The sequence below is a fragment of the Loxodonta africana genome, chromosome 1, assembly GCF_030014295.1.
Source record: "Loxodonta africana isolate mLoxAfr1 chromosome 1, mLoxAfr1.hap2, whole genome shotgun sequence".
Classification (NCBI taxonomy): domain Eukaryota; kingdom Metazoa; phylum Chordata; class Mammalia; order Proboscidea; family Elephantidae; genus Loxodonta; species Loxodonta africana.
In genome coordinates this window covers 31580694-31594943 of record NC_087342.1, presented here as the reverse complement: position 1 = coordinate 31594943, position 14250 = coordinate 31580694, and the positions used below count along the sequence as shown (strand labels likewise).

The following is a 14250-nucleotide window of genomic DNA, read 5'->3' as shown; positions in this document are numbered from 1 at the left end:
GGACCGATTACTCAACAAGCAAGGTATTCACGGGCATACTTGTGCTTACTTACTCCTCTGTAGTGCACAATGTCACCGGCTTTTTACCACATCAGAGGTGGCGAAACCCATGTAAAACTATGCGCTACAGAGGGGTAAGTAAGCACGAGTAAGCCCGTGCATACCTCGCTTACTGTAAGCCAGTGCGTACGTGCTTACTGGTCAATCCACCACTGCAATCACCTGGCTATTGTCGTTAGCTGCCATCGAGTCCACCCCTGACTCATGGCGATTCCACATGTTACGAGTAGAAACACTTCAGAGGGTTCTTTTGGCTGTAATCTTTACAGATGCAGTTCAACAGGCCTTTCTCTGGCTGAGAGGCTGGGAGGGTTCAAACCACCAACCTTTAGGTTAGTGGCTGATCACAAACTGCTCGTGCCACCTAGGCTCTTTACCAAGGGCAGATTGTGATTCTGAAAGTCTGCATTTCTAACACATGACGCCTATGCTGCTGGCCAGAGGGTCACGGCTGAGAAACAAATCTCTAGCACTGCAAAAGTACCATGTGAGAAGCACGCCTGCAGGTTGGCCCTTCCTAAGTGCTAACCACAGGGAACTTGGTCTTCAGAAGATCAAAATACAGAAAACCTAAGTGAAGCATAGAAAAGCGCCTTTCAAATGAGATGACTCAGCTGTCTCAATTTGCAATAAACCAAATTTCTAAGGACTTCAAATAGAATCATTCCTAAGTCCTGACTTGTGTGCAGATCTGGGGAACTGTTTCATTCTGGTGTGAGAATCGTGAAACATGTTCCTTTACCCGTGTGATAATTACAGCTCTTAGGGGATGGGAAAGTACAAGGCTTTGTCAGCTCTGTGGAGCTACAGAACTAATGCAGGTCAATTTCCCCTTTCTGTCAGGCTCCAGTTATAAAACTAGCTTTTTGTTTGGCTTTGTTTTTTTCTTCTGGTTTCCCCTTCTTGCCACCAATCTCGTTCCCATGTACAGGCCCCAGGGAGGAGCTCTAAGGTGATTGGTGAGACTCTGGATTACGTAACTTATCTGGTGGGCGATACACCCACTTGTGGCCCTCTCCTCTGCTGCTCCTCCACTTCCGCTGCCACCCAGAGTTCTCACCCCACTTGAGCCAACAGCCTCAACTGGGTGCTCCAACAACTGTAAAAACAGCTCTGCAGCAGCAGTACTGCTCACTATGGTTCTTTCTGTGCGGATGTCCTTGGGGACCTGGTTGGGAGTGGGAGGTGGCTGGAGCAGCAGGGTTTGGGCATCCCTTTCTCCTTTAGCAGTAACGAGAGGACACGACCTGTCGCTGTTCACGACTTCCTTCCCAGTAAGATAGGGAGCAAAGGCCCTGAGATCGGAGGGTACCTGTTTGAGAAACAGCGAAGAGACTGCTGTGGTTAGAGGAGAAACAGATAAAAGAGAAATAGACTACACTATCAGGGAGGTAATAGGGGGTTGAGTGTAGAACCTAGAGAATTAGTAAGACAGAGAACAGAGGGGCCCCCAAATCTGCAAAGGAGAAATGGGCCAGGGTGCAGAAACAAAGCCATTCCCCAGAACAATGGGGCAGGGTATCTAAAAATAGCCTGCAAACTTCTTTAAAGTTGCCTTTCAGAAGCAGCTAGAGAAAACCAGGCCCAGGGACAGGAGCAGAACATCCACCTGAGACTGCTGTGTGACCTTCGACCAGGTGCAGTGAGGGGCTACAACCCCAGCTGGGGAATCGAACCAGGGAAGCAAGAGACTGCACAGGCGTGACACCCCATAATAAGTCCTGCTACAAATCCCAGAGGCCTCCAGGACAGGAACCATCTCGGAAAGCTGCTGCGTGCACCTTAGTCAACATATATCCGCCTGTGCCTATGAATAAACATGAATCTTTTCCCACCCAAGGACTTTTAAAAACTCGGCCCCTCTTTTGTTCTGTGACCTGAGGGTATATGTCACTCTAGGCCCTCCTCATCTCCACTTGCAAGCCTCTTCAATAAAGCTTTACTCGTGTGGAAAACTACGTGCCTTACGTGCTCATTCTTGACCAGTGAGAGGCAAGAACCTTATTCCGGTAACAATTTTGGCAAGCCAGGAGCCAGTAGGCACAAAGGGATCCTTTGCATCCTGTTCTCGGACCCGAGGCAGTGGAGAGGAGAATTGGCTTTCCCCAGTGGTGAATGATGCAGCTGCCCAGACTGATTATTCTCACGGAGCCGGGTAAGGACTTCTCCCCCTTATCCTTGTGGCCCGACCTTAGTTTCATTTTTCTCCAGAGTAAACTTTCTGTTTTTCCTTGGAAACGTGAAGCGCAATGACAGGGACTCAATAGAAATCCAAGTGGGGGATGAGTCGTTCGCCTAGGTAAGGCCCACCGGAAGCCCCCCATGGATGGGTGTCTCATACTGTGGGGGCCGGAGGCACTAGTGAAGGGTGAAGCGTCCCCAGGGTGACAGGCCTAAACTGACCCTAGGGACCAAGGGGCATCTTCTGAAGGGTCTCCAGTGCAACAGGTCATTTGATCCTAGGGACCAAGAGACACTTTAAACCCTCAGGGACTATGGGTCTCCCCATCGGAAATTACTACAGAAAGGTCTCCGGATTGTCCCCAGTACGATGGGTCATTTGACCCTAGGGACCAAGGGACACATTCCACAGAATGTCCCCAGAGCAATGGGCTTTTCAAATCCTAAGGACCAAGGGATGCCTTCTGTTTGACCCCAGGGAGTAGGGAATTTCTGACCTGCTGGTAGTGCACTCTTGGCAGGAGCTGCAGCCCGCCCCCTTTCCTCTCCTCTCAAGCTGGCCTTTTGTCCAGCCACTTGTTTCTGCCGTCGTTTTGTGTGTCTGGATATTGTCTGCCTCTAGATGGCACACCCTGTTTCTGGGGGAATGGAGGTAGAGGTCTCTGTTTGGATTGAGAGATTGAAGCCTCTCTGTTTGGTATTGGGGATAAGAGGCATCTGGAACATTAAAGTGGAGATTCAGATATTCCTAGTAATGTGTTAGACCTCACTAAGCCATTTCTGACTTGTCTGGTCCGAGTGCTCTCTGTTTGTTTGTCTTATGTGTGACTGGAGCTGTCTGGGAGTTTGAGACTGCGAGACTGTCTCAGTCGCCTCTGTCTGTGTCTTACGTGCAATATGTGTGTTGCATAGAAACTAACTGGTGAAGAGAAATTCAGGTTGAATTGGAGCAAGCTTGTGGAGACTCCTGAGAATTTACTGATTGGGCTGTTTACGGAGCAATTGGTCATCTTTTGCTCTAGGTGGTTTGAAGAAAAAAGGTAATTTTGTCTTAAAGGAAAAGTAGTTCCAGAAGAGCAAAAGAGAAATTGTTGTCTTTTGCCTTTCAAAATGTCTAGAATTGGGATGACTCCCTCCAGCTCCCAGTCTCCCTAACTAACAACTGGATCCATTTACAAAACTGCTAAAGGGCTTTGGTATTTATTGGGTAGCTAGCCTTTCAAAATGCCTCTGTATGTAAATGAATCAGAATGGGCTAATCTTGTCTTCTACCTTGAGTTAAAAGGTAGGTATAGGTAGGTAGCGTGGGGCAAAATTTTTTTTTTTTTTTAGTGCCCAGCCCTCAGCTGCCAAGGTCACAATAGAACAGGTCTGAAATGGCCTGGAGAAATGTTAATTGGTCAGTTGAACAAAAACCTTGTGATTTCCAAAGCCAGTTGATAAAATTATATTGAAAAATATGAGAAATAATAAAAGTTGAATGAAAATTTAGAATATTTAAAGAAACTTTATTTCAATTAGTTATGTTTTATGGTGTACAGGCTTAAAATCATCTCTAAAATCTTTTGGGTAACTTTTTGATGTTAAATTGAATCTGCTTCAAAGACAAAGGTTCAGCCTGTCATTAGAATAAGATTCCTAAGTCAGAAACCAAGCCACAATGCTTTAAGAAAAAACTAAGGGTTTTTATTTTAAGATCTTTGGGTTAAATAACTAAAGTATTGTTTCTTGGTAACTTATGATAAATTCCTGACAAGTTTGAAAGCCACAAAAATTTTTATAAAGAAAAAGTGCTAAAAAGGACATGGAACATGTTGTTAAGGTCGTAAGTGCCTGATTCTTTCTCTTTGGGTTATTGCTAACTTAGTTGATTTATTTTTTGAGTCTATCATTAAAGCCAACAGTTTGATTACAGAATTCACATCATTTACCTATGAAGTTGTTTTATCACTATTTGGATATTTAGAGACTTGATCATCTTGGTGTGTTCTTGGTGTATCTTGACTGTATGGTGTTGTGTCTCAGGGTTATGTGTTACATCCGAAGTTATTTAAAAATATGGTTAATGGCTATTATTAGAAATATTTTTATCTAAAGTTTTTCTTAACTGATTTTATTTGGCCTTTACGTTGTGCTTGTAATTGATTTCTGTCAGGTCTTTCACCATTAAGGATTATGCATTACCAATTAATCATGGCTATATTAAGTTTTGTCATCTACAGATAAGTTGTCATCTACAGATAAGTGATTTCCTGAAACCACTTGACCAAAATATCTAAACTAAAGGGCACCACGGGTTTTATGTGAGAATATTCCTGATGCTTTAAGGTCCGACTTTCTGGAGGTAAGAAACCATATTCCTCTTTTCTCCTAAATTATCTAACTAGTGGGTTTAAATACTGTAGCTCTTGAATTAGAAGTTCTTTTTGACAAACTTAACAAAGTTGTAACTATCATGGCCAGAAAGGTGTCTGAAATATGAACTATGATTTTACAAATTAGAATAGCAATCTCAGGTTTGGCAGAATGTAGTTCTTGCTGAGGCACAAGAAAAATAGTCACTGATGCTGCTTATGCCTGAACAAACGCCTCATGATATTTGTTTCCTTGGTTCAAAGGCCTTAGGGCCATGGCTTCATTGGTTATTTCAGACAATTGGCCTAATGTTAGTGTTTCTATTCTACCTCCTGATTTACTGTACGGTGCCTAAGATCTTAAAAACTGATAGTGATTGAATATTTTTAATCAAAGATTCTATAACAAGATTATGATCCAAAAGAGGGAACCATGAAAGAGTTGTACGTAATTCTCTGGGAATCCAGATTTCTGACTTTCATAGAGGTTGAGGCAACCCACATAGGCCATCACCTTTGGGTGTCCTTTTACAAACAATTGTCCAGATAAACTATCAAGACCATTTTACTCTGGACATTGTGCTTTTTTTTGAAGAGAAGAATTCAGTCTGTTTTGTACTAACTCCAAAGATTAGACTGAGAGTTATGTTTAGGGTAAATCAATAATCGTTTTAATCAGTCTTCTAGACAATGTTGCATGAGATACCTGTCTAATGCTTGTAATCAAACTTTCCCTCTTGCTATACAGAAAATTATGTCTTAAACCAGGTTCTCAGAGAAGATCTACCTCATGGCTCAGACTCCATTTTGTCTGAGATTCCACTTCTGCTTCTGAATAAATGCCCCAAGAATGTTAATGGGTAAACCAAAGAGGGACAGCTTGCCCTCAGGGAGAACGCTTAGTATGTTTTAGACGGATTAACTGAAGGCCTCCAACAAGAAAAGCTAATGGTGAAAACTTATTTGTCACATGTAAGTCCTTATATATTTTCTGTTTTCTCCGGACAAACTTTGTGCGTTAAAGGTAATGTTAAATTTATCATCCTTTGTAAAAGAAGAGTCAGAAAAAGCCCATTGGTCCAACACTCAGGGTGTGGTTGGTATACATAAATTGGAGAAATCTTTAAGAAATTTATCAATCACTGTGGGACTAGAGACACAATCCAGGTTCCTGTGAGTCTCAGACTTAGTGCGTAAGAAGACCCTGAAAGATTTAAGGATAAGTTTATGAAACGCAGCTTGAATTTTAATTTGACCTGGAGAGATGTGATGGTCATTTTATCTCACTGTTATAGTACCGATGAGAAGAGACTAAGATCCTGGCTGAAGCTAGAGAACAGGCAGACGATAATGCCAATGGCCCACAACCAACACATGTTATTTTGAGACTGGGAGGAGAAAGTCCCTGATGCGGAGCCAAACTGGGATTACAACAGAGATGGTAAAAAAAAAGGAAGAGCCAAATATTTAGTTGCATGTGTACTAGGTAAGATTTAGAAGTGTTATAGCCAAGCCTATTAATTATAATAGGGTAAAAGAAATTACCCAGCCAGCAGGAGAGAACCCAGCAGTCTTCTTCACCAGGCTGACTGAGGCTTTTAGGAAATAGTCTGACCCTGAGAGCCCAGAAGAAAAGACTTTGCTAACTATGACAACAGATATTAAAAAGAAACTGCAGAAGATAGAGGAAAGACCCCAGACTCCACTCTCACGACTGGTTGAAGAAGCCTTTAAGGTCTTTAACAACAGGGACCTGGCAGTAGAGGATAATATGAAGACAAAGGCCCAAATGTTGGCAGTAGCACTTCAGGGCCCACCTCAAGGTAACCCAACAGGATCCTGAAGACCAAGACCTCCACGAGAATTTCTTTATCGGCCCGGTGAGTATCAAGCCAGACCAATGTGAAAAAGAGAGGCCATTAAGGTGGATTGTCCTGAGCGTTCTATAATAGGGCGTCCAGTTGACTTCTGCCCAGAGGCCAGTCTGGGCAGGCCCACAGCGCCTAATGTCCCTCTTGGAAGAGGAAGAAGAGCGGCCCTATTGATGAGGCCCAGAGGTCCACTCAGCTCCCGGCCAGAAGACCATCGTCACAGCAGAGCCTTGGGTGACTCTCGACATGGGAGGTAAGAAGACTGAATTTTTGCTAGACACGAAAGCTACTTTCTCTGTTTTAACTCAAAATCTAGGCCCATTCTCCAGTCGTGACTGTACAGTTATTGAGATTGACAGAAAGTCTAAGGTAAGGAACTTTTCCCCTTTCCTGTGAAGTGTGCCAGAGAATGTAAAAAACAAAAGAGGGGGAGGCCAATATATCTGGTGGGCAGTGTAGAAAACACTCTCCTCTATTACTTGGTTTCTACCCTCTTTGGCCCTAGTGGTTGGTGCGTAAATTTGAATAATAGTCCTATTAACTGGTCTTCCTTGTAGGCATATGGATATTATCCTATCACTGACAGCGTTGTACTTCAGGATAGATCTTGAAATGTTCTTTTTGACAATGAATGCAATACCATTCCCCTTTGAGTTGTCATTCCCAGCATAGTAGACTATATGATTGTCCGATTCAAAATGGCCAATACCAGTCCATTTCAGCTCACTAATGCCTAGGATATCGATGTTTATGTGTTCCATTTCATTTTTGACGATTTCCAATTTTCCTAGATTCGTACTTCGTACATTCCAGGTTCTGATTATTAATGGATGTTTGCAGCTGTTTCTTCTCATTTTGAGTCATGCCACATCAGCAAATGAAGGTCCCGAAAGCCTTACTCCATCCACGTCATTAAGGTCGATTCTACTTTGAGGAGGCAGCTCTTCCCCAGTCATCTTTTGAGTGCCCTCCAACCTGGGGGGCTCATCTTCCAGCACTATATCAGACAATGTTCCGCTGCTATTCATAAGGTTTTCACTGACTAATGCTTTTCAGAAGTAGACTGCCGGGTCCTTCTTCCTAGTCTGTGTTAGTCTGGAAGCTCAGCTGAAACCTGTCCTCCATGGGTGACTCTGCTGGTATCTGAATACCGGTGGCATAGCTTCCAGCATCACAGCAACACACAAGCCCCCACAGTACGACAAACTGACAGACAGCTGCTACAGTCTGAAAGTGATCGAACATGCACTCAAGCTGCATTGGTAATTACTGGCGATTGGAATGAGAGAGTTGGAAACAAAGAAGAAGGATCAGTAGTTGGAAAATATGGCCTTGGTGACAGAAACAATGCCAGAGATCGAATGATAGGGTTTTGCAAGACCAATGACTTCTTCATTGCAAATACCTTCTTTCACCAACATAAACAGCGACTATACACATGGACCTTGCCAGACGGAACACACAGAAATCAAATTGACTACATCTGTGGAAAGAGATGATGGAAAAGTTCAATATCATCAGTCAGAACAAGACCAGGGGCCGACTCTGGAATGGACCATCAATTGCTCATATGCAAGTTCAAGCTGAAACTGAAGAAAATCAGACCAAGTCCATGAGAGCCTAAATATAACCTTGAGTATATCCCTCCTGAATTTAGAGACCATCTCAAGAATAGATTTGACACACTGAACACTAATGACCAAAGACCAGACAAGTTGTGGAATGACATCAAGGACATCATCCAGGAAGAAAGCAAGAGGTCACTGAAAAGACAGGAAAGAAAGAAAAGACCAAGATGGATGTCAGAGGGGACTCTGAAACTTGCGCTTGAGGGTCGAGCAGCTAAAGCAAAAGGAAGCATTCATGAAATAAAAGAATTGAACAGACAATTTCAAAGGGCCTCTCGAGAAGACAAAGTATTATAATGACATGCGCAAAGAGCTGGAGATGGAAAACCAAAAGGGAAGAACACGCTCGGTGTTTCTCAGGATGAAAGAACTGAAGAAAAAATTCAAGCCTCAAGTTGCAATAGTGAAGGATTCCATGGGGAAAATATTAGACAACGCAGGAAGCATCAAAAGAAAATGAAAGGAGTACACAGAGTCATTATACCAAAAAGAATTAGTCGATATTCAACCATTTCAAGAGGTGGCATATGATCAGGAACCAACGGTACTGAAGGAAGAAGTCCAAGCTGCTCTGACGGCATTGGCAAAAAACAAGGCTCCATGAATTGATGGAATATCAATTGAGATGTTTCAACAAACAGATGCAGCACTGGAGATGCTCACTCATCTATGCCAAGAAGTATGGAAGAGAGCTTCCTGGCCAACTGACTAGAAGAGATCCATATTTATGTCTATTCCCAAAAAAGGTGATCCAACCGAATGTGGAAATTATAGAACAATATCATCAATATCGTACGCAAGCGAAATTTTGCTGAAGATCATTCAAAAGCGCCTGCAACAGTATATCGACAGGAAACTGCCAGAAATTCAGGCCAGTTTCAGAAGAGGATGTGAAACCAGGGATATCATTGCTGATGTCAGATGGATCCTGGCTGAAAGCAGAGAATACCAGAAGAATGTTTATCTGTGTTTTATTGACTATGCAAAGGCATTTGACTGTGTGGATCATAACAAACTATGGATAACATTGCGAAGAACAGGAATTCCAGAACACTTAATTGTGCTCATGAGGAGCCTTTACATAGATCAAGAGGCAGTTGTTCGGACAGAACAAGGGGATACTGATTGGTTTAAAGTCAGGAAAGGTGTGCATAAGGGTTGTATTCTTTCACTGTACCTATTTAATCTGTATGCTGAACAAATAACACGAGAAGCTGGAGTATTTGAAGAAGAACGGGGCATCAGGATTGCAGAAAGACTCATTAACAACCTGCGTTATGCAGATGACACAACCTTGCTTGCTGAAAGTGAAGAGGACTTGAAGCACTTACTAATGGAGATCAAAGACCACAATCTTCAGTGTGGATTGCACCTCAACATAAAGAAAACAAAAATCCTCACAACTGGACCCATGAGCAACATCATGATAAACGGAGAAAAGACTGAAGTTGTCAAGGATTTCATTTTACTTGGATCCACAATCAACAGCCATGGAAGCAGCAGTCAAGAAATCAAAAGACACATTGTATTGGGCAAATCTGCTGCAAAGGACCTCTTCAAAGTGTTGAAGAGCAAAGATGTCACCCTGAAGACTAAGGTGCACCTGCCCCAAGCCATGGTATTTTCAATTGCATCATATCCATGTGAAAGCTGGACAATGAATAAGGAAGACCGAAGAGGAGCTGACGCCTTTCAATCGTGGTGTTGGTGAAGAATATTGAATATACCATGGACTTCCAAAAGAACAAACAAATCTGTCTTGGAAGAAGTGCGGCCAGAATGCTTCTTAGAGGCAAGGATGGTGAGACCGTGTCTTACATACTTTGGACATGTTGTCAGGAGGGATCAGTCCCTGGAGAAGGACATCATGCTTGGCAGAGTACAGGGTCAGTGGAAGAGGAAGACCCTGAACAAGGTGGATTGAAACAGGGGCTGCAACAATGAGCTCAAGCATAACAACAATTGTAGGGATGGCGTAGCACTGGGCAGCGTTTTGTTCTGTTGTGCATAGGGTTGCTATGAGTTGGAACCAACCTGATGGCACCTAACAAAAACAACTCTTTTTGGGCCCTCCTCCTAGATAGACACCCCAGAGTTAAACTTAAAAATGTGCCAAACTTTGAACCCTGCCACCCTTTTATACAATTGTCAGCCAGATTGGTGTTACCGAGACAAGAGCTTTACCACCAGAAACATCAGCCCAAAAAGCTGAGCTAACTGCCCTGGTACATGCCCTAAGAGAAGAGAAGGAGTTTTTCTTAGGATGGATGAAGAACAATGAGAGAATATTATATGTGCCTGAATATTTATTATAGAAATTAGTAAAAGCCTTTCATGATGTCACACACTATGGCAGGGATGCCCTCCTAAGACTATTGTCTAAATGTACAAATAGAAAAGGGCTATTAAATAATTCCCCGATTTAGACTACCAAGGTCTTTCCATGACAGTAGCCAGCATAGTGTCTATGGCCTTGACCCGGGGAATAGTACTATTCACGTTCGGCCCCTGCCTGTTTAAGCTTTTAGTTAGGCCAACCTCCTGGTCATGCAAGGCTAACAACTGATTCACCAAGAAGGGGTCCCAATGGTGCCAGGTAGCGAGAGACTTCTGCTTGGTTAGGCAGAAACAATGCTCCAGTCCAGCATGAAGAAGTTACAGAAGCAGAGACCTCCATCCAGATTCCCATAAATATTTATGGGGTTGAAGTCTCTCAGCCGGGAGTAAGACAGGGAGTAAAGGCCCTGAGATCGGACGGTACATGTTTGAGAAATAGCGAAGAGGCTGCTGTGGTTAGAGGAGAAACAAGTAAAGGAGAAATAGGCTATACTATCAGGGAGGTAATAGGGGGTTGAGTGTAGAACCTAGAGAATTAGTAAGACAGAGAACAGAGGGGCCCCCAAATCTGCAAAGTAAGAAGAAATGTGCCAAGGTGCAGAAACAAAGCCATTCCCCAGAACAATGGGGCAGGGTATCTAAAAATAGCCTGCAAACTTCTTCAAAGTTGCCTTTCAAAAGCAGCTAGAAAAACCAGGCCCAGGGACAGGAGCAGAACATCCACATGTGCCCACTGTGTGACCTTCCACCAGGGGTAGTGAAAGGCTACAGCCCCAGCCGCAGAATCAAACCCCAGGGAGTGAGAGACTGTGCAGGCATGACATCCCATATTAAGTCATGCTACGAATCCCAGAGGCCTCTAGGACAGGAACCATCTTGGAAAGCTGCTGAGCAGACACCTTAGTCAACATATCCCCGCCTGTGCCTATGAATAAACATGAATCTTTTCCCACCCAAGGACTTTTAAAAACTTGGGCCCCTCTTTTGTTCTGTGACGTGAGGGTATGCGTTGCTCTAGGCCCTCTTTGTCTCCGCTTGCAAGCCTCTTCAATAAAGCTTTGCTCGTGTGGAAAACTACGTGCCTTACCTGCTCATTCTTGACCAGAGAGAGTCAAGAACCTTATTCCGGTAACACCAGTACTCAAAAATGCCAAAAAAACACACCTGTCCTTTTTCCTCCAGTTTTTTATGTTCCTTAAGAAGTTGTTCCACACGCATCACACTGTCTCCAATGTCTGTAAACTCTGCTTGCTCTTCCAACAGATAATCCAGGGCAAGTTTAACCTACAAAACACATCAGAGCAGCACCGAGGTAAGTGACCAGCACGCATCTAGAGGTACAGGTTTGTTAGGCTCGAAGAAAATTTGAAAATCCATAAAGGATTCAGGACTTCTGTGCATCTATGTATTTGTGCATTGTTTTTAAATAGCTCAGGAAATTTCAAGTTAAGCTGAAGATGCAAAGACACATGTAGATGGAATAAAAATGCTACATTCAACAGATTATCAGTCAGAAAGGAAAAACTGCCACGTACGCCAACAGGAAAATGGGATTCTAGAACACTGCTCGCTCACTAAAAAGTGAAAAGGGGGTCTGGGAAGAAGCGAGGATGTAAGGAGGAAGCTGGATTACAGAAGAGAGGGAAGCCCAGTACCAAAGAGTTCAGGGGAGAGAGGAGATCCAGAGGAAGTTCTACTCAATGAGAAAATGGTACCTCACAAAAAGTGTCCTCAAAGCGCTGTAGCTGGAGGCACTGGCTAAGCTTCAGGTGATGCTCAGACCAAAACTGACTAAACGCTTTTTCTGCTTCGTCCAACTGAACTAATAACCTGCCAAGAAAGAAGGAGAAAGTGACACCATGGTAGCACTGGTTTCCACAAAAGTCCTTGTAGGCCTGTGTGGACGACACCTGTGTTTTCTGTCAGCATTACTAACTGCGGCCACATTTCCTTAGGAAAGTCTGTATCGCCTATGACGTTCTTAGGGCTCAGCCGGTTTTCCCACTTTCCATTTTCAATCAGGACATCTTCAGTGATAGGCAGAAATCTACCTCAGATGCTGTTGCCAGCTTCAAAATGTGTCCCAGGTGACTATACTTTTGTGTTTGCTTTTTTCCTACCTACTACTACAGGTAGGAGCCCTGGCAGCACAGTGGTTAAGAGCTCGGCTACTAATCAAGAAGTCACCAGTTTGAATCCACCAGCTGCTCCTTGGAAACCCTACGGGGCAGTTCTACTCTGTCCTACGGGGTCGCTGCGTGGGAATCATCTCAACGGCAATGGCTTTGGCGTCAAAGGCAACAGGTTTGTAAAGCACAGCACACAGAAAAACTGTTATTTGTGAACGGAACAATAAATACTACCATTTGCCTTGAAATCTTGGGACCAGAGTGTTTCATAGGAGGGAATAAAATTCTCGTAAAAAGAGCTCTGCAAATGGATGCCAGATGGATGCTTTATTGTCTCAAATATTATTCATTCTCGGCCCCACCAAGACTCAGTAGTAGCCTTTCCAATCTGTTCTTGGTTCTTTCAGATAATCTAGTTCTACGGATTACCTCTGCGAAAAGCAGATTCCACCCCTCACTCACCTTCCCGTAGTAGCTATGTTGTCAAGTTCATTGGGATTGAATTTGCTGAAGGGATTTTTGGTTGCTGGTTTTTGGATACACGATAGCAATGTGGCGCCTTGTTTTCTAAGTAACTTCAGCTCATCCTAGAGAAAGAAAAATATAATCTCACTTAGAAGAGATTAAAAAAAAATTCCTGTAGAATTGGGACAAGGAGAATGACGAGATATTTTTTCACTTAAGAAATTCAATGTAGCTTTTAAAAATTAATCAACTTATTGGTAGAAATTTATTTCTTTGTAGGGAATTCATACATGTGACAAAAAATTCAAATTATACAAAATGGTGTATACTGTAAAAAGCAAGTCTTTCTTACTTCTGTCTCTTAGCCCATCCACTTTACCTCCCCAAAAAGCAATGCCTGTGAAGTTTTTGTGTATCTCAAGATGTTGTTGTAAGTTAAAAACAAAACTAGCTAATAAACTCTGGTTCTAATCCAAGATAGTGACTAGGAACAAGAAAAACAGATATTGACTATTAATTGCTGGAAGCTATCCTGAAGTTATAATGTAATACTTGCAAGTTGACCATGAAAACACTTCATCTGTTGTCACCAGTAAAGACTAAAGACCTGCCTCTCTTTCCCACCTGTCCCCCCCCGCCCCCAATTGTGGCCTTGCTCAATTATTGAAGGTTGGTAGAGACTGGCAGCAGTTACAGTTTGACATGGAAAGATTCGTACTTCTAAGGCAACTCTATCCTGCTCTTCTAACGTGGGGACGTTGGGCTCTGCAGTCGGGGACAATGTGGGGCTAGCTCCTTTTCAATACAACAGCGCTAGTCCTTGCACATCACAGGCATCTCTCACTGTTCTGAGCCTCAACCACAACACCAAGGCCACAAGTCAAAAAGGGGCGAGGCCTAGTCTAGAATATTACTCTCTAGAGCTGGAGTTCCCGGTTTGGCTTCTGAGTCACAGGATGCTAGTTTGGTATGACCCTGACAGCTACAACAGACCCATAGTTCAACGACTCAAGCAGAACCATTGCCTCTGAGCCCTCTCTCCAGCCTTCACAGTAAAGGGCTCATTCCCCATGGGAAGAGTTTTATACTTCCTCGAGCTGTTCACACAGGAATCCTGGGCCTGCTCAGCCTCACGGCTTTGCTCCTTGTCTCCCATTCCTCTCTAGTTTTTACCCCCACAGAAAGCTTCCATTGTCCATATCCAGCCTCAAACCTGTCCCTGGAT

The 14250-nt window shown here is 43.4% G+C and overlaps 1 protein-coding gene across 2 annotated transcripts in view; it reads right to left on the bottom strand.

Moving 5' to 3' along the window:
- MCF2L2 (MCF.2 cell line derived transforming sequence-like 2) overlaps positions 1–14250 on the bottom strand; it is a 145066-nt gene that overhangs the window by 46273 nt on the left and 84543 nt on the right. For both annotated transcript variants that reach the window (XM_023551507.2, XM_064279514.1), the window contains 3 exons: positions 13023–13147; positions 12147–12261; positions 11596–11715 (listed from right to left, as the gene is read on the bottom strand). In XM_023551507.2, the coding sequence (XP_023407275.1) occupies positions 11596–11715; positions 12147–12261; positions 13023–13147 (360 nt within the window). The remainder of the gene's footprint in view (positions 1–11595; positions 11716–12146; positions 12262–13022; positions 13148–14250) is intronic.